Source organism: Cryptomeria japonica, chromosome 10 (assembly GCF_030272615.1).
Source record: "Cryptomeria japonica chromosome 10, Sugi_1.0, whole genome shotgun sequence".
Lineage (NCBI taxonomy): Eukaryota > Viridiplantae > Streptophyta > Pinopsida > Cupressales > Cupressaceae > Cryptomeria > Cryptomeria japonica.
Window position 1 is genome coordinate 591,218,736 of NC_081414.1, and position 20,714 is coordinate 591,239,449.

Sequence of the window (20,714 nt, forward strand, 5' to 3'; positions counted from 1 at the left end):
TCAAATGGTTCGTTCAAATAGATAAGGCATGGCGTGAAGTTCGATACAACATTGAAAGCTGGTCCACATTGAGGGGATGAATGCCTTCCGCACAGATTAATAAATATATTTGTTTAATCAGAGGTAGGCAAATAAATATATTTGTTTAATCAGAGGTAGGTAAATAAATATATTTGTTTAATCAGAGGTGGGAGATTCCATTCTCATTCAAACGGCTCGTGCGTTGATTAGCACGACTATTGTTACACTTAAAACACTCTTAAATAGGGCGTGGCCTGAGCCTCAATACAGGACAGCGAGCTAGCTAACTAGTCATGGGTATTTTCATCATGTCGTTTCAGAGTTTATTTGTGAGCAGAGATGAAGTTTCAGTCGCCATGGCTGTTACAGTCATAGCGATGTTTTTGATTTTCTACATGTTTAATAGGCAGAGAAGAAGATTGCCCCCAGGCCCATTTCCCTGGCCTATCGTGGGAAATCTCCTGCAGATGAAAGAGCTTATCCACCGTAGCCTTTATGACGTTTCTCAGAAATATGGACCAATTGCATCCTTGAAGTTGGGTTCTGTTACTACAATTGTCATTTCTTCTCCTGACATGGCAAAAGAAATTTTGAAGACTAAAGATCTAATCTTTGCGGGGCGACCTGCAACTGCTGCAGCAAAGTACATATTCTATGACTTCAAGGATGTGGGATTCACTCCATACGGGCCTTATTGGAGACAGATGAAGAAACTGTGCATGGTGGAATTGTTGAACGCCAAAAGAATTGAGTCGATGAGATCAATGCGAGAGGAAGCGGTGTCCGTGGCCGTCCGATCAGTGTGGGAGAAGAGCCGGCATGGCACAGTTGCCGTCAATCTTAGCAAGATACTCTCAGCCCTTGTAAGTTCGCAAATATTGAAAATCCTTTATGGCACCGCAATTTCTGACGATCAGGGTCTGGGTAGCAATGGCGAGAAAATTAAGGAATTGTTATTAGAGGCCTCAATGACTGTGGGAATATTCAACATTGGAGACTTTATTCCCTGGCTTGACTGGCTCGATCTGCAAGGTGTAAAGCGACGAATGAAGACAGTAAACAAGTCTCTCGACCAAATGATGACAACAATAATTGAACAGCACAGACAGAGGAGAAGCTCAAGCTCGGGGAAGCAGCAGCCCAATTCAAATGACGTCATTGATGCTCTCTTGGACATGCAGGCCGCCGATTCCATCACTATCACAGATGATCACCTTAAGGGCATTGTATTTGTAAGTATACTGCATTTTAGTGTAGTATTTTAATTAAACTAGCATAGGTATTTTAAATATATTTATTTAGTACTGTGAATTATTATTGAGAATAGATAGGTGTATCAAGATTATTATTTCTTTGCATTTTTTTAGATGGATGTATTTAAGATATGTATTCTAGTAACAACATGTAAAGTGTTAATTTATTTATTTAAGATAGAAAATAAGAACTTGTGTTAACACATTCACGTCATTGTAGAGTGAACCCATTGTTAATGTTCTTAATATGTAATTTTTGATAGGATATTTTTGCGGCTGGAGTCGAAACAACATACACTACATTAGATTGGGTGATGAGCTCGTTGATCCAAAATCCTAGTGTGCAAAAGAAATTGCAAGAGGAAGTTGAAGTCGTAGTAGGTAAAGAGAGGGCAGTACAAGAGAGTGATCTACAAGGCATGGAATATCTTTTGTGTGTTGTGAAAGAGGCGTTGAGATTATATCCACCAGTGCCGTTGCTGATCCCCCACGAGTCAACAGAAGATTGCACTATTGATGGACACTTCATTCCTAAGAAGAGCAGGGTTTTTGTCAACACATGGGCTTTGGGAAGAGATCCCAAAGTTTGGAAGGATCCATTGGAATTCAAACCAGAAAGATTTATGGGTACAGATATTGATTTTATTAAAGGGAAGGATTATTTTGACGTGGTTCCCTTTGGTTCAGGAAGGAGGGCATGTCCTGGGGCAAGCATGTCCATGGCCACGTTGACTCTTGCCATTGCTCAACTAGTGCATTGCTTTGACTGGAAAGCTGAAGGGGAATTAGACATGAGTGAAACCATTGGAGTCTCCTTACCTAGAAAATATGATATTCTCGCTATTCCCTCATTGAGGTTGAATAGCTGCCCCTGATTTACTATATCTTCACATTTTATGTGAAAATGATATACTTGTTAGTACATGGACACTACTTCAATCCATGCATATTTGTTCGATTCTTATCTATTGCAATAAGTATGCATGTGCAATCCAAGTTATGTATGTATAAGGGACGCCTAGCATGTGTAGTGGCCAATGGAATTTATGAGAATTTTTGGGCAGTTTTCTTTCTATTCTTCTTGAAACTCATGCTTTGTTTCAACATAAAAAAAGCCATAATATTTATTGTAAGGAATTATGGATCTTGACAAAAAAAATGAATATTTACACTACTATTAATAAGATATCCTACATTTTGAAGAATGATTTACATTATTTGCATTGCCAATGTTATACCATGGGTCAAGTCACTTCTCATTGCTAGCATCATTTACTTAAAAAATTCTATTGTCATTAGTGAAATTTTAAGATAAACATAAGATACACAATTATGTGTAATGTAATGTCATAGACACACAATATAGTACATCCACATAAATTGGAGTCACATAAATGTCAGCCATCTAATCATCTTTTTCATTCAAGGTAAATTGTTTGAGAACTTTTTAATCCTTTCTATCACATAGTAGTGAAATCTCTTTGATGTTACTCTAAAGTCATTAGGATTTGAAAATCTTAAATAGATTGTATGTTGTAATTTATATTTTAATCTGAATAAAATTGATTAAAGGTTAAAAGATCTTGTACATATATAAGTTTGTCTTGGGGCTAGCATGTCCATGGCTACATTGATTTTTGCCATAACTCAACTAGTGTATTGCTTTGACTGGAGAGCTAAAGGGGAATTAGACATGAGTGAAACCATTGGAGTCTCCTTACCTTGAAAATATGATATTCTCACCATTCTCTTGTTGATGTTGCCTACCTGCCCATGATTTACTATATCAATTGCAAATGGTGAAAAAACAATGTGATGATCATTTTAGACCATATAGATTATTTATCAAGACATTTTATCATAGAAAAAAAGTAGTTGGCTTGAGGACAAGTCAAAAAATATTCAAGGGGATGATGTTGATCGAAAAACAGGCTAAAGATGCCAATCTATAGAGATAAGTGTGTAATCTGGTAAAAAGGTTATATAATAGATAGCTCAGGAGATAGATTAGTTTATAAAGATACTATCTAAGGTTTACATACATAATAAGAGATATATGTATAGATAGGATATCTAGCTACTACATGAAAGAAGAGAATGATATGACAGAGATAGAAGACATAAAGAGTAAAGAAGATATAAGGAATGCACATTGCATATTACGATATCAATATAAAGAAATCTATTTTACTGTTCTAATATTGTGGATGATTTTTTTTTCTGATTGACTATTTAGACTAGATGGAGAATAGATCTAATTTATATCCTAATAGGACCGAGTTGTTGCTTTAGACTATAACTAGCAAAAATACTTGGGGAATAGAACTCCAATCCGTCTCCTTCAAGATTCTTGCAAACACTTACCTTATACTTATTTATGACTTTCATAACTCATTGTTCAAAATATGATATAAGATATTCTTATGAAAAGAAGTTATCGACTCATGGATTCTCTTGGTTTAACTAGTAATGGTGTTGAGCCCGAGCTACATGTTGACTTGTTTGGGCACCAAGAAACTTAGGGAGAGCTCAATCTTCTCTAACTCCAACACATATCCTACCCAGCATACTCAAAAAAAAATTGCCTCATGATTCTCATGATGAGGATGACTCTGAAATTCAATTGTTTGGTGAATAACTAAAGAAGCTAGATAAGGAATTAGAAGGATTTCAATAATTTTTTCTAATTTAGGTTTTAATTAAAATATTTTATGTGAACGTATACAAGTTAATTAGTGATGTTATTATTAAAGATTATGTAGTGAAGTTAAATCGCTTTGTTTTGAAATAGTGACCAACAATTTATAAGAAGTGGTTGGAGATGAATAACTTATTTATACTATCTATTATTTAATATTTTTATGGTGAGAGTTGTATACCCCTACCCTAGTCCGTTATTTTTTGGGTCCACTTTTATTATAGTGTCCTTTGTGTCTTTGCACTTGCATATGCATGTCATATTTTTACCTAAACTTTGACTTAAAATGTTATACCTACATATTCCATGCATCAGTTATCTCCAAGAGTCAAGACTAATCTCTATATCATTAATTTTGTGCTTTCAATTACATTTATGAGTATGAAACTGACCTATATCATTTTTGTAATCATAAAGTTGAACGTCAAACTTTTAACATGTATAATTTAAATTGAATCCATATTAATATATCGATTGGCCATATGGGCCAAACTACTACACATTTGGGTGGTTTTGTATAGCATGTTCCTCTATTTAATGATGTTGCCTTTTATTTTCAAATAATAGAAGGATACATATGGTCTCACCTAGAAAAAAATTAACATGAATGCATCATAATAAAAAATTGTAGTGTCCTAAACTTGCACCCCTTTGCAATTCTGACCGCATTTGAGTCTTCACCTTAGTGTTTGCACCCCTTGGCTTGATTGAAGACCTAATTATGCTCATACATATCAAAAAAGATATAAAACTCAAAATGCAACTCAAATTGCACCTTAAATCCTACCCAAAATAGGCTAGGACCATGGTGCCACACCATGGTCCACCCTAATTTGGGCCCCTCAAAACTCAATGTAGCATTTCAAATTTGGGTAGGATTCCCCTCTCCATGTCGTCTCATATCGGAAAATCAATTAGTTTTCCCTATGGGCAAGTATATAAAGAGGTTTTCCCCTCTGATTTGAACATACATTACATCCAAGAGAAAATTCAAGCACACATAAGATCAAACATTAAAGCAATTTAACAACAATTGAGCATTTTCAGTCTTCCTTCAAGTTTTGGTGCAACAACAAAGTCAAGATTCAAGCATTGAAGTGGAGATCTACATCATATTTCAGGAAACCCTAATTCCATGTGGAGGCAAGCAAAACTTCACAAGGAGGTATCATTGTAGACACCTAAAAATGTCTCTTCGATGATACACTAATTATTCGTCTATGTAATTAAGTAATTCTTTAATTATTTGATTAAACTAACTATTTCTTCTAATCATCACCATTCAACACTCCTAATTATCGAATTTCTATTCTCTAATCAATTTAATTAGTTAATATTCTTCTAAATATTAATTAAATATTATTTATTTAATTAATCACGATTAATTCTTTAGTTAAATAATCTTTATTATTTAATAAAACTCATTTCTATTGTTCAAATAATTTCATTTAAATTATTTAAATTAATTAACTTATTCCTCCAATCTCCCAAATTCTAGTTCTAATTAATTTCACCTAACTTCATTTCATTCTTCCCCAAATTCGAATTTCACTTTTTTTCACTTAATTTCATTTCTTCTAAATTAACATTTCACCAAATGTGAATTTTAGTTGAATTTCATGTGCATTTCAGCATTCAAAAACCCAAATTCAAATCCAAATTGAAAATGAAAATCAAATTCAACTTTAAAATCCTACAACGCATGTTGAAAATCAAACTGATTGATCAAATCAGTTAACTACTTAGTTAACTCAATTAACTCTTCAATCACCCATTTTCACTCAAAATTAGCTTTTTCTGACTAATCAATCAATTCAATCTTCTAATCCATCTAATCAGTCATCTCCCCAATTAGCCCAGTCTACTGGTTAATCAATTGATTTCACTCTCCAATCAATCATGTTAACAGACCAATCTATTGAGTTAACAAATCAATCAAGATGAGTTCACTAATCAATCTAAATCAATTTACTATCAATTAGGACTTGAGTTCAAATCCTCATCCCTTTTGTGTTGAAAATCTATATAAACCAGCTCAATTACACATTTCATACTAGAATCACATAATCTAGAATCATAGTCTTCAAACAATTGTCTAATCTATGCAGTGTGCAACACCTGAGAGCCACCTACAAGCACAATTCGAAGAAGCACAATGGAAGCAAAGATGCAGGATGAGGGAGTCTTTATTTGAATTCATTTCTCATTTTGTATTGATTTTCATTGATTATGTTTGATGTTTATTAATTAGTTAAGAATTGGTGATTCGTTCTTATTTGTTAATTAACTTAATACATATGACATTCAGGCATGAAAACAATGGTGAACCTGACGTGAACTAACAACAATTTGAAATTTTGTGCAGGCCTACAGGTTTCCATTTTTGCAAAGTCTCTGTTTTTGGCAGGTTCCTATTTCTAGAAATTCTCCATTTCTGGTAGGTTTCCATTTCTAGAAAGTTTTTGTTTTTGGCAAGTTTCCATTTCTAGAAAGTTTCCATTTTTGGCAAGTTTCCATTTCTGGAAATTTTTTGTTCTTGGCAAGTTTCTATTTTTGGAAATTTTCTATTTTCGAGAGGTTTCCATTTCTGGAAAGTTTTTATTTTTGGCAGTTTCCATTTTTAGCAGGTTTCTCATGTAAAAAAAAGAAGAAAAAAAATTAGGCTGGAGAGCCCACCATGTGTCAACTAACCTTTTCTAGTCTTCTTGCAGGGGTAGCTTAGAAACTTTCATTTTGGTGCATTTAAAATAAACCACAAACAATTTTTATTTTTTTTCACAATTGCTATGAGGGATAAAATGAACACCATGTTTTCATGGAGCAACATCTCCATTTAGACTAGACAATTTTGCAATGGGGGTTTAAAAGAACATTATTTTGCGTTTTTGTGAGGTGATAGGTATATGCTCTCCCCTCTTTCGGGTGATCAAAAAGCCAGATCCACCTCTTTTATGTTTTCTTTCAATTTCAGCAATAGGATAAAACCTTTAGCAGGCCTGCCATCCCGAGTTGCCCTTAGGGCGCCATTAAGGTCGGTGAGAGGGGAACGACCTAAAGTGGTAACGGCTAATGCCAAGTATTCTGAACCACTATAAAATAAATGTGTTTGCAATGAAAATTGTAAGCAACAGGTGCTAGAATGGCATAGCGACGATTAAATTCGCCGGATCTATGCCCACCTGAACATAAGCCTGATTAAAAACCTTAAGATCTAGAGGCCAAATTGAGTCAGTAACCAAACACTTGAATTATCACAGTGCAAGGGTGGGGAAGAATCCGCCCCCAAGACACTCACCATATATCTCCCAAGATAACGAGCCAACTGAGGACCAATCTTCTTAGGTTCAATTTCCGAAAAAAGGCAAAAAAATGGGCACACCCTAGGGTGTGACTGGGCTATTTGAGTTGATGTAGTATCAAGATGTTGGTTGTGGTAATACTTGTGACCTTTTGTCAATAGGGGAGTCTTCTTGATGTGTTATTGAATTTCCCAAATACTATAAAAAACAAAATGGGGTCTTGAAAAAGATCTCAACATTCATGAGGATTTGAAAAAGTGCTTTAAACAAGGGCTTTCTTCTCTTAGTTTAAATTGTTTTCTTTCCTTGTTGATGTGTCTTTGCAACACCAACTTCAACAAGATCAAAACATCTCAACAAGTCAAGTTTCAACATCAACATCAAATCAAAATTTTTGCAACATTTGAGAAATGGAGAAAACATCTTACATGTTGTGATCTTAGGTCCAAACCAATCAAGCAAAGATTATGGACTGGCGTTATGCATTTTTTAGGAAAAGGTGAAGAATTAGTCCCTTCCATTCCTATTCCATCGTCATCCATAGAAACTTTAGCTCAACAGATCAAGACTTTGCAACAACAAATGAGAGACATGACTAGTCCTAACAACCAGAGGGGTTGCTTAGAAAAAATGATGAGAGAAGTGATAACCATGAGGGAATCAATATTAGGCTAACCTTCTTCTTCTTGTGAGACCATTCAAACACACCAACCTTCATTCTTCAACAAAATCATTCCTACCTTAGTTCAACCAACATTAGAGTCATGTCAACCTTCTTTCAACCCAGCATATCAAACATTCCAATCACATCAAACCAACATTCAAACTCCTTTCAACAAAAATCCAACCTATTTCAACCAAAATCAAATCCCATTCAACCGAAGTCCAAATAAACCATATCTATCCACCATTTCATCATCCCTTGAAGTCACACAAGACCAATCCATGACATCTCTATCTTATAACACAATCTCCCAAGGGCTATCCATCATACAAATCCAATCTAATTCAAGTCATGATTCAGAGGATCTCATTCAAAATCCTTCCTCATCATGCCAAAGTGTTGGAACCTTCCAAAAATATCCCATGCAAACTCCTTCCCCGTGTCAGAAGGACAATCCAAAATCAGAAGAAATCAATCATGAAACAAATCAGGGTCAAGAACAAACCCTTCCATCCTACCCAATTTTTCATCAAGATCCCACCAACCAAGAATCTTATGATGATCCCCTCATTCTTTTATATTCCTCTCATAATAAAACCCTTGTTTCTCAAGAGAAAATGTTCTTTCAAGTCCCATCCAGCATCCACCTCTCAAGCAAGATCAGGACATCCCTTCTATCCTTCATAATAATCCCTTTCCAATCCAAGATCAAAGCATACCTTTACCTTCATGTCCCAAACAAGATCTTATTATTTCTCTAGATTCTTGTCAAGATCCCTCCAGCACATCATTTCCATGTCATAATCCTCCATGTCTCTCACAAGATTCCATCTCACCAAAAGAATCTACCATATCTCCTAGTCTCCCTCATGATCTCAATGTCTCTATACAAGTTGTTCATGAACCCCTTACCAATGGAATCACTAATCCAGATCATACTACACAATACAACTTGTCAACAATTATATGTGTGTTATTATCACACGCCAATGTGATGTCAGAAACAAGCATGGCACCGGGTGAACCCACAATAGTGGGTTACACTTTTTTGCCAACTTTGGCACTACAATATTCATTTTTTCAAAAAAAACTTTAGATTCAAACACCTATTATTTCTAAATCGTAAGAAATTTGTAAATGATGTGAACTAGTGATTTGTGTCATTTTGTTTTTTGATAATGTTTGGAATCAATTTGCTTCTATTTTTCTATCTCCCTTGAAAACTAGTTTTTTTCAAAAAAGAACATTTTTAAAGTGTGATACTCACTTTGTATAGCATAATTTTTTTTCTATAATAGATATGAATGTGATTCTTTCGAATTTGGCTTTGTAACATCTATATCTAGTGTTTTCAATTGGTTTTGTAACATTATCTTCAATATTTTATATTTTATTAATATTTGAAGTTGAGTTAACTATAATTTTGACATATGTCCATTTGATATTACATAACTTGTTGTATATGTAATGAAAATTAATTAATTTTTTTTGTTGGAAAGAATATTTCAATACCTAGTGCGTAAATATTTTTCAAGTTTTTTTGGGTGACGTTTACTATTTTTCCATAAGCATTGAACAAAGAAGTTCATGCTGGGTGACGTTTACTATTTTTCCATAAGCATTGAACAAAGAAGTTCATGTTCGGTGAAAACCCTACATTCATAAGAAATAAAATAAAAATATATTAAAACTTATACTATTTGGAAAGCTTATAATAAGGGATAAATACTTAAAAAAACAAAACTTTTAAATGAATTTATTTGACCCCCCAAAATCTAATGTAAAATTGGTTTTTTATCAACATTTGATAGATGCAAAGGAGACTCTATTGCAAGTATGATTTATAAGTAGAGAGGTTCTATCCAAGAAATTTTGATCTAAGAGCCTTTGATATAACTCTCTTCAATTAATTACATCAAATGGGACCTCTTAAAGCTTAAATCATTATATTTTCTAAAAAATGTATCATTTCAACAAAAATCAGGATGTACGAAAAAGTGGGAACCAACATTGTGAGTTCACCCCACCAGCTAATGAAATCAAAACCCAAATTGTTATGTCATCTTCTTCAAGCACAAGGATAACACCAACTAATGAGATCAACACCTGGTGGGATTCATCATCCTCTTCAAGTGCATCAATAGAAATAGGCATAGCACCCACTCATGTCACAACTTCGAAGCCAAAATCTATTTGCATCATACACCCACACTTGAAAGACTGGGGGCAAGAAGGTCTACCACATTTGGATTGGTTTTAAAATAAGGAGGCTATAGCAAAAACTGTACATGAAAGACTCCCAGCTGAATATCCTATTGAAAAAGACAAGTTCATCCAACTCTTAAAACAAAGACCAATGAATTATCTACACAAAGTTCATACCAACTCAATAACAACATGCACCTAAAAAGATATTACATCTAAGGGTGGGTTCATTTCAATTTTCAGTACTGCATTTGCATATTTCTTTACTGTATTGCATATCTTCATTTCAGAGTACATCATAGTTGCTTGCATATCACCATTGCACAACATATAGTTGCATATCATTATTGCATTCTCATATAGTTGCACCAATAAAAACATGATGATTCTCTAAGTCATTCACCTGTCTGCATTGAAATGAACGAAGGTTATCTCATTTCCTAGATACTTGTTCATGAAGTCTTTAGGAGGCCTTTAGTCATTCATCTTTAACGTCACCTTGTGATTAAGCTTTATCCTTGGGTGGGTACAAGTTTCACTATCAAGTCTTGTTACCCAAAATCTATCAATTGCTATATCTCACACATTGATTAATAGCTCCAAGTCAGTACATATACCTAGTTGGTCATGTGGCTAGTGAAAAACTCAAAGTTCTACTTCAGCACCATTGTAATCATCATACCCAAGTAGGTTTCATTACTTACAAGTCAAGGCAAAAAAAAACTGATATGCCAAAATCAATATCAAAATATCATGGAAAAAAGAGAAAATATATATAACTAAAATATCATGCATACAAGTGTGACAAAAATCTTTCTTATGGGAACATGCGAGTAACTCCATTAGGGCTATGGACGCCTGTTGGCAATGGAGCAATATTCGAGAGATTACAGTGTATAACCTTGTTGGAGCCCTGAAAGATTGCTGGTCGTGAGGCTCTATCCAGGTTGCTTTTGAAGTCAGAATAACTCACGTAGCTATCCACATAGGATTCCAAGGGTCTTTGATGGTTAAGAGTCAGAATAAATTCAGTTGCACATACATGGGCAAAAGAAGATCAAAGTTTCAAGAATTGGTGGAGATTTTTTTCACACCTCCATTCATAAATCTTAGTTACATAGTGTGTTAGGTTGGGTGGTCTAAACTCTTTTGAGAATGGAGTCAACTCCTATCTTTGAAACATTTCACACCTTCAATTCAATTAGTGCATTTCAGAATGAAGGAAACACACAATCATCCTTGTTCGGATAGGAATTGCATCTTCATCTTGCATACTGCATTAGTATAGCTCATTTCTAAATTCATTGTCTCCATATGCATTTTGTAGATCATCATATCATAGAGGTCTGCATACTCGGGGCATAGCTGAAAAAATCCTAAAAATCAAATATGATCCTGAAAAATAAAAAAAATCAGAAAATGTCCTGAAAAAAGCCTTAAAAATAAAATAAAAACTTTCAAAAATCATAAAAATCAAATATGATCGTAAAAAAATCCTAAAAAATACAAAATGTCTTGAAAAAAGCAATAAAATTAAAAAATTAAAAACAAAATCAGAAATAAAAAAAAACAAATCTGAAAATCAAATCAAGAAAGCATGGGCCATCCATCAAATCAGATCAATAATAGACAAACTTGCAAAGTCTGCAATCAAATTGATCATGTCTTGTTAATCATATCTATCGATCAAACTCTATCAAACATCAACATGTCTTATAAAAGGAAGGGTACACTCGAAACCAGACAAATCGGTCTTATACGGGGCACTCACTCCTTGAAACCAGACATTCTTATTGATGATCACACAAATCAAAACAATGACATAGATCAGTATGGATACTAGATTTTGTCCAAGTTAGTCTTATCTTTATCAATTGATGGCAAGTCATGTTTCATCAAAAATACCAAAAACATCCACACAGTCCTGAAAAAATTAAAAATCGGAAAACAAAAAAAAAAAAAAAAACATTCAAATACGATCCTCAAAACATCAAAATCCAAAATATTGGAAAAGCTCTTCGAAAACAACTACAAATCAAAAACAATTAAAAAACTTGCAATAAATGTCTCACGAGAAGCAAATACTCTAACAGATATCCGTCAAACACTTCGCATGAAGTTAAACAAAGGATACAACTATCTAATCAAAATTTGCAACCAAGTTGATCAAACTGTCTTATTAATCGTCAAACTATCATTATCATTGTGATCATTATCTTGTCTTAAACAGAAGAGGATACACTTGAAACCAAACAGATCTGTCTTAAACGGGGTCTGCAACTTTATGAAACCAGTCATTATCAACTATCAAATCAAGCAGTCACACGAAAACACAGATCAGTATGGCTACTGAATTTTGTCCTAGTTAGTTTTTATCTTTTATCATTTGACAACAAATTATGTTACTATGCTACTCAAGGATGTCCACAAGTGACTAGAGGAGCCATGATGGGCATGATTTTTTTTTCTTTGTTTGTTGTTTGTGGTGTGAACCAATGAAGTTCTGGGGTAATAGTTCCAGTGTGTGTCTGTGATTGGTACGTTCATTTGGCAAGTATCCCATGAAGGATAACTATGCTTGTGACTACCGCACATACCTCGACCCCTGGTACTATTCCCATAATGGAGGGTTCATTCCTTGCCTACTACATGTTTTTTCTTTGCAATGAGATATCTATGAATATTGGTTCCTTATACCCTAGTGTACAAAGCTTCATTGTTACATAATAAGACTCAGTGATGAAAATGTTGTAGTATGAATAAAGACAAGAAGACTACTCAACATCAATCAAATCATCATCATATCATTTCAATTCATACCAATTTTTTATGATCTCATCATGTTGATTGTCTCTTTAGTTCATTCTCTCATCAAGCATTTTTCTTCTTGAAACAACATTTTCAATTCTTTCCAATCATTCAATCATTCTGACATGATCTCTCTTATCATTTAATTCCAATCTTTTCATCTATAATTCTATCATTTACTCACATCAACTATTCTATCTATCAATCAATTATTCCTCACCTTCATCATATTTTATCATTCATCCAATTTTTATCTATCTTCGTCTTATACAAGATGTATCCTTCCCAAAACCAAACGTTTTTGATCTATCATTTGTCTTATACAAGATTAGTCCTTTCTGAAACCAAACATGATCATCTATCTTTGTCTTATACAGGATGTATCCATCCTGAAACGAGACATATCAGTCTTATACAGGATGTATCCTGCCTGAAACTAGATGTTTTGATCATTTTTTTCTTATACAAGATGTATCCTTCCTAAAACCAGACATTATCTTTATCCTATCAATCCCATCAATCTTAACATTCAATCAATCTACAAATCATTATAACCATTTTTTTCCTCTAATCAAACTCATTCGTGTAACCAAGGTTACCATTCTTCCATCTCTCATCTAACTTTCTTCTTCTTTCGAGAGATCATTCATGTCGTCAATGAACAAACAATCTCCCGAGGGGGCATTATACCCTAAGTATCACCGAGGCATAAATTTTTCATTTTCTTTGAACAACATTTTGACATTGTGTCAAAGAGGGGCAAATATAGACACCTAAAAATGTCTCTTCGATCATACACTAACTATTCATCTATTTAATTAAGTAATTCTTTAATTATTCGATTAAACTAACTATTTCTTCTAATCATCACCATTCAATACTCCTAATTAGTGAATTTCTATTCTCTAATAAGTTTAATCGGTTATTCATCTTCTAAATATTAATTAAATATTATTTATTTAATTGATCACGATTAATTATTTAGTTAAATAATATTTATTATTTAATTAAACTCATTTCTAATGTTTAAATAATTTCATTAAAATAATTTAAATTTATTAACTTATTCCTCCAGTCTCCCAAATTCTAATTCTGATTAATTTCACCTAATTTTATTTCATTCTTCCCCAAATTCAAATTTCACTTAATTTCATTTCTTCTAAATTAACATTTCACCAAATGTGAATTTTAGTTGAATTTCATGTGCATTTCAGCATTCAAAAACCCAAATTCAAATCCAAATTGCAAATGAAAATTAAATTCAACTTCAAAATCCTACAGCGCATGTTTAAAATCAAATTGATTGATCAAATTAGTTAACTAGTTAGTTAACTTAGTTAGCTCTTCAATCACCCATTTTCACTCAAAATCATCTTTTCCTTACTAATCAATCAATTTAGTCTTCTAATCCATCAAATTAGTCATCTCCCCAATCAGCCCAATCTACTGGTTAATCAATTGAGTTCACTCTCCAATCAATCATGTTAACAAACCAATCTATTGGGTTAACAAATCAATCAAGATGAGTTCACTGATCAATCTAAATCAATTGACTATCAATCAGGACTTGAGTTCAAATCCTCATCCCTTTTGTGTTGAAAATCTATATAAACCAGCTAAATTTATCATTTCAAACTAGAATCACAGTCTTCAAACAATTGTCTAATCTATGCAAGACTCCCAGTGCAACACCTGAGAGCCACCTACAAGCACAATTTGGAGAAGCACAATGGAAGAAAAGATGTAGGATGAGGGAGTCTTTATTCGAATTCATTTCTCATTTTGTATTGATTTTCATTGATTATGTTTGATGTTTTTTAATTAGTTGAGAATTGTTGATTCGTTCTTATTTGCTAATTAGCTTAATACATATGACATTCAGGCATGAAAACAATTATTATTCAATTTCCAACCATAATTCAATATCTCCCTCAAAAAGGAGAACCTTTCATTACACTCATTTCAATTTCATGTTTTAATTCAAAAATCATGGTTTGACCTAAGGCAAGCCCCTATTCCCAACCTATTTCTCTTTCTTTCTATGTGCAAGAAATATGTACAAAATTGTACTTTTCAAAATAAGCTTTATTCACAGGGACGAATCAACCATTTTTGGCATGTGAAAGTTTGGAGGAACGTGGTGCCACGTCATGGTCCGGACCTTCAGGATCTTTTTCGAGGGTCGGATCTGACTTGGCTTGTACTACATAATTCCAGGTGCCCAACTCAATCTGACATCTATAGCTCACCATTTTCTCAGTTTTACCTTCAATTTTCAGCACTTTACCTTAAATAAGCATTTCAACTTATAAAAGAGAGGAAAAATATTCACAAATCAATCCAATCTTTATCTAAATTGCAACTAAATCTAGTGGATTCCCTTCCCTCTTTTGAATGTAAAGGCTCCAAGCGAAATTGATTTGGTGATTTCTCCCCTCTATGTTGCAAATTACCAAATCTAATTTTCCACTTTACAAAAATATTAGAGTATCTTAATTGAATTAAAATATTCCATCATTAACTAGTAATATTATGCAATAGATTCTTGTTGAACTCAAGGCAGGACTGGGAGGGGGTGGGGTAGGTGAATTAGTCTAAAACAGAAATTAATTTAGTACATAAACAATTAAATATCAACACACATTCAACACATGAACACCAAGATTTTCTATGAGGAAAATCCAAATAGGAAAAAACCACGGTGAGAACCTACCCACAAAAATATATTCACTATGTATATAGGATTATAAAAAAATCTCAGTACTCTAGACTTGCAAACCAAGGCTAACTGCTCATGGGGCAAGATACAAAAGAGGACTTGTAAACTTGAAGACAACTGAAACATGGCAAGATAGAAAAATAATATGTAAAGAAGGATATCCTAATCATGAAGTTGTCCTTGAACTCTGCATCAAGTGACCAATATCAACATACATAACTTAGACTTCAACTACCAACACTCTATCTCAAATTTGTATCACAATATCATCACAACTTGCATATCATTCGAACACAACTCTTCTTCACTAGTCTTCATTGAACCTCATTGACTATCTTCACATCATACATCTACACTCCACACCTCACCATCATACATTTAATTCAATCACACTCATCCTTATATACAAGATAGATTATCAAATCTTGAAGCAAGTCAGCCTAAACCAAAATATACTTCCCAAACCAAAAATACACACATTGATTTGCTCTAGGAGAAAGAGGGGACCCAAAAACATCTTTCAAAGATCAATTCATTGATCTGCAATCATCAAAACATAACAAACAACATATCCACATGCTATACATCCATGTAAGCAATCAACAATCAAAACATACTCTCTAATGCAAATAACTTAAATCTGGATCTCTACACGCTATGGTGAGACCCATAACACATCAAATAATCTCCCACAAATCATATTTGGACCTAAGGATAGGTATAACATAGAATATAATGACAAAAAATGAACAATGCTACAAAACCTGAAGAACATAGAGATATTTCTAGACAACAGAACTATCATATCCATGATACCAAAACTATATCCAACAAAGATAATTGTAATAAACAACATTAGCAACACTTTCCAGACCCAAACCCTTCTAGAACAACCAATATAACAACCACAGCTTCAACATAGTAAGATAACTCTACACCAGAGACATTCTTATCCAATCCAAAACAACAAGTTTGACATCAATGACAAGCACAATAATACATACTTCCAACAATTCTTCTCATTAATCAATATATTAAAGTTGCATTTTCTTATCTATGGGGATGGGTTGAAGAGAACATGAAACTCAGTTAGAAAGTTTTTTTAGATGCCACCCCTCTTCCACCAAAACTATTATATGCACAAAAAATTAGGCATTCAAAATGAAAGTAAGAACACATAATGTAGTGGACCAAGATGTGGAATCCTCGATGCAGAGGGGCTTCACCAGCTAGGAAATATTATATCATGTGAATTAATATTGGGGGGTTTAATATCCCAAAAATGAGGGTGCAATATATTCCCTATCAGTAAAAATAGGGGGGTTTATAATTCCGCATGTATGAAAAAATACAATATTTGGTGAAAATAGGGGGGCTTTTAACTCGAGTTGTGTATTAGGAGGGGGTGACAAAAAAGGAGTTTAGGGCAATATTTTTTGAAAATAGGGAGATTCTTTAGTATTGCATGAATGCACGTTCTATAACCCAGGTTCACTAAGTGAAGCCCCCATGCCTAGATGTAATTCCTTATCTCAAGTTTGAAAAATAGTCATAAGAGATCTCATAAAGAAATGTTAACACAAAAAATTAAAGATATAGATGTAGAGTTCTAGGAAGAGAGAGAGAGAGACACACACACACACACACATACAGAGAGAGAGAGAGAGAGAGAGAGAGAGAGAGAGAGAGAGAGGGACAGAAAGATATAGATATGAAGATATAATAAAAGGGGAAGAGGGAGATAAATAGATATAGAGGTAGAGAGAGATAAAGATAGAGAGATAATGGGATAAAGATGGAGATGTATAGAGGGGGAGAGAGATAAAGCTACCTATATTAATTAAATAATTAATGTTATTTAATTAGTTATGGCATCCCTTTTGGATAAATTAATTTGATTAATCTTTAGTGTTTGATTGAATTTGTGCTTTCTTAGGTTGTTAATTTTGTTATTTCATGTTGATTTACCATGGTTTCATCGGAAGAGATTTAACTAAGTGGATCAAAATTGAAGGGTGAATTTCCTGACACAATAGGTGTGACACCCGAATTGGGATCTAGTTGAGGATCAGAGAATCCTAGATCAAAGTGGGAAGGTCTTTGCTCCATTTCTTGTCTTGATATGGATCAAGTGGTGATGGGCATGAAGCATGAGATAAAAAGATGCAAAGATGAAATACAATGGTAAATTTAAGGATCAAAACTAAAGACCAAATTGGTTGATTTGATAAGAGATTGATGACACAAAAAGGTTTGATTGATTGGATTCTTGGTACTCAAATTGTTGTTTGTCAAGTCTAATTGGGTAAGATGATACAAAAGTTACTCAAGAGGATGAACTCATGCAACAAGATGAATCAAAGAAAACTAGAACCTCTGGCTCAAGGTGATAAGGCCACAATGATGTAAAAAGATCAAACTCCAGACACGATATAGTCAAAAGAGTTAATAATGAAGGTCGCTAATGATGTAGACTATGTTTCAATTTAGGCAGATGAGACCAAAATAGGAAAATGATTGATCTTTGGCTAGTTTTTTTATTAAATTGAATGATCAATTGAAAGAGCTTGATTGAGTTGTTGAAATAATTGATCTAGTTGGTTGGTTGAACTGACTCACAAAGATTGATTGATTAATTGGATGAAAAGAAGTTGGTGCAAGAAACATATTTATTTGGTTTGATTGAAGGATATATTAGTGTTTGATGATTGGATTGATCACTTGGACTAAATGAGACGGATTTTGGGATGTGATTTTGGACTTTGATTAATTGAGCAAAGTTGATTGACGTCCAATTAAGGATTGATTTTTATGACTTGGCTCTTGGTAAGTGTTGGCAATTGACACTCAATTGGTTGGTTTCACTATGTTGTCATTGATGGCAACATGGCAATTTATTCCGGCTTCATATTTTGGGTTAGTTGTGTACCGACAGGTTGAAAGCAATTCTTTCGTTACAGAGAGTGTAGAGGTTGATAATATACAAGATACTAATGTTGAGGACAACAGTCCTTTGGATAAAAATGTACAGGATGAGGTTATAGTTCCTAGGGAGGAACCGACAGTTACTGAGACTGCACCAAGTGGTGAAGCCACCAGTGTAAGTGACGAAGCTATAAAGGTTAAAACATCAAAGGAGAAGAAAGGGGAATCTGGTAGGGAACCGGTAGTGAGTCCATCACTGTTGTCAATTGACACCTCACAGGTTGAAAAGAAAAGCATAACCAAGATGAGTTCTACTGAACTCATGATGATGGGTGCATAAAAAATGATGAAGGAGGGATCTATGGATAAAGGGATTATTGATCAGTCTATCACTGTTTTGCATAGACTAGTCCCAGAGTGCAAGTTTGATAGAGAAGCGAGCCCATGTGGCAAGCTTAAGACAATTATAGAGCACATTTCCAAGGACTTTCAATCCTTGCAATAGATTTCAAACCGGAAAGCACTCGAGAGGTTCACACAGGCAAAGAGAGATACATTTTATCAAATGATTGAGTCTGAGACGAAGAAGATTAATGAAAAGTTGAAATTGATAGATAATTCTTTAAAGCAGTGTACAAATATTTATAGAGTATGTTGTAACATAGATGTACTTCCAGTTAATTTGGATAAGAGGATTAAGGAATCTTAGGAGAAAATTGCAGTATAGCCAATTCTTTTGATGGATTGAATTCATTGACTACATTCATTGATGGTCAGATTTTGGTTTTGGAAGCCCAAGTTTCTACTCTTAAGAAAGAAAAAGACAAAATCATAAGAAGATCCAGAAGTCTTAGAGGTTTGGTGAGTCCCCGATTGGATTCACTTAGTGTATGGATATGGTTGATAAGCCCACACCGACATGGTTAAATGAGAAAGAGTCATTTGCCCATATGCTAAATGGACTTGTATCTATTTCTGACACTTTCAAACCTGGTTGGGATACACATCTAGAGCTTTTGGAGAAGGCCTATCTGAAAATTTTCAAATGTATTAAGCTCCGGTAAGGTATTTTTGGGATATCCACTGTATAGTCTTTTCATTCTTCATCTCGGTTTTGAATTTTTAGTACTCTTTATGGAAATTTTGATGTAATTAATGTCAAAGGGGGACTAATATAGATGTGAAAAATAAAAAGGGAGTTGTATACATTAGGGGGAGTATAGGTGAAACTATGGAAGTATGGAATATAATTTATTATGATCATAGAAGAATATTTAGCTCAGGAGGAGCAGGTTCAAGATGAAACCGACAGTTGGAAACCTTGAACATTTTTCAAATGAGTGTTGTCATCAATGCCAAAGGGGGAGATCGTTGGAAATTAACACTCAATTGGTTGGTTTCACTATGTTGTCATTGATGGCAACATGGCAAGTTATTTCGGCTTCATATTTTGGGTCAGTTGTGTACCGGCAGGCACTTCAAAAACACTTCACCGGCACTGACAACGACACCAACAGGTTGCAAGGAATTCTTTGGTTACCGACAATGCAGGTCGACATGGTTTAGAAGCACGTTATCGGTATTGGAGGCTGGCATCTTTTGGATCTAGCATCGGCAATTATTTTTGATATTCATGTATTTATGTTATCTAGCCAACATGTATATTGATATTGTATTTAACTTTGTAAGCCGACATAAGGCGTGATAAAATGTATAGATTATATAGGTCAGTTGGATTAGATCATTTTGATATGATGATAATGATGATAAGGATGCGAATATAGATGGATAGCAGATGCGAAATATATGAGAGATATTATGTATGAGAGGATATCTTTGTAAAGTGTTATTCTGGTAAAGGGTTTAGGGTTTTAGATCGGAACAGATAGAGCTTAACCGGAACTATATTCAGGCATAGAAGATGCTATCTTTGCAGTTCAATCATTTCTTGGGATTGTAGTCTAGATTTGTATGTATTCAGTGAGGCTTCTTGTGTGATTGAGTAGTGTGCTCTAGGCTATAAGCCGTCCTCCAAGTGTAGGCCCCTATATTTTGTAATATCTCTTCATATGGCCAGTCGACTGATATTGTGGGTCACAGATCCCACTGTAGTTTTTCCTCT

The 20,714-nt window shown here is 34.0% G+C and overlaps 1 protein-coding gene across 1 annotated transcript; it reads left to right on the top strand.

Moving 5' to 3' along the window:
* The first annotated feature begins 302 nt into the window (after positions 1 to 302).
* LOC131068192 (cytochrome P450 750A1) lies at positions 303 to 2,347 on the top strand. Its single transcript, XM_058003367.2, has 2 exons — positions 303 to 1,253; positions 1,538 to 2,347. The coding sequence occupies exons 1-2, from the start codon at positions 315 to 317 to the stop codon at positions 2,147 to 2,149; spliced, it is 1,551 nt and encodes a 516-aa protein (XP_057859350.2). The 5' UTR covers positions 303 to 314; the 3' UTR covers positions 2,150 to 2,347.
* Positions 2,348 to 20,714: the final 18,367 nt, after the last annotated feature.

What these genes read in the sequence shown, in the direction of transcription:
- LOC131068192 (XM_058003367.2), top strand. Translation starts at nt 315, where the DNA reads ATGGGTATTTTCATCATGTCGTTTCAGAGTTTATTTGTGAGCAGAGAT. An exon ending in ACCTTAAGGGCATTGTATTT is followed by an intron (nt 1,254 to 1,537) that starts GTAAGTATACTG and finishes AATTTTTGATAG; the next exon opens with GATATTTTTGCGGCTGGAGT.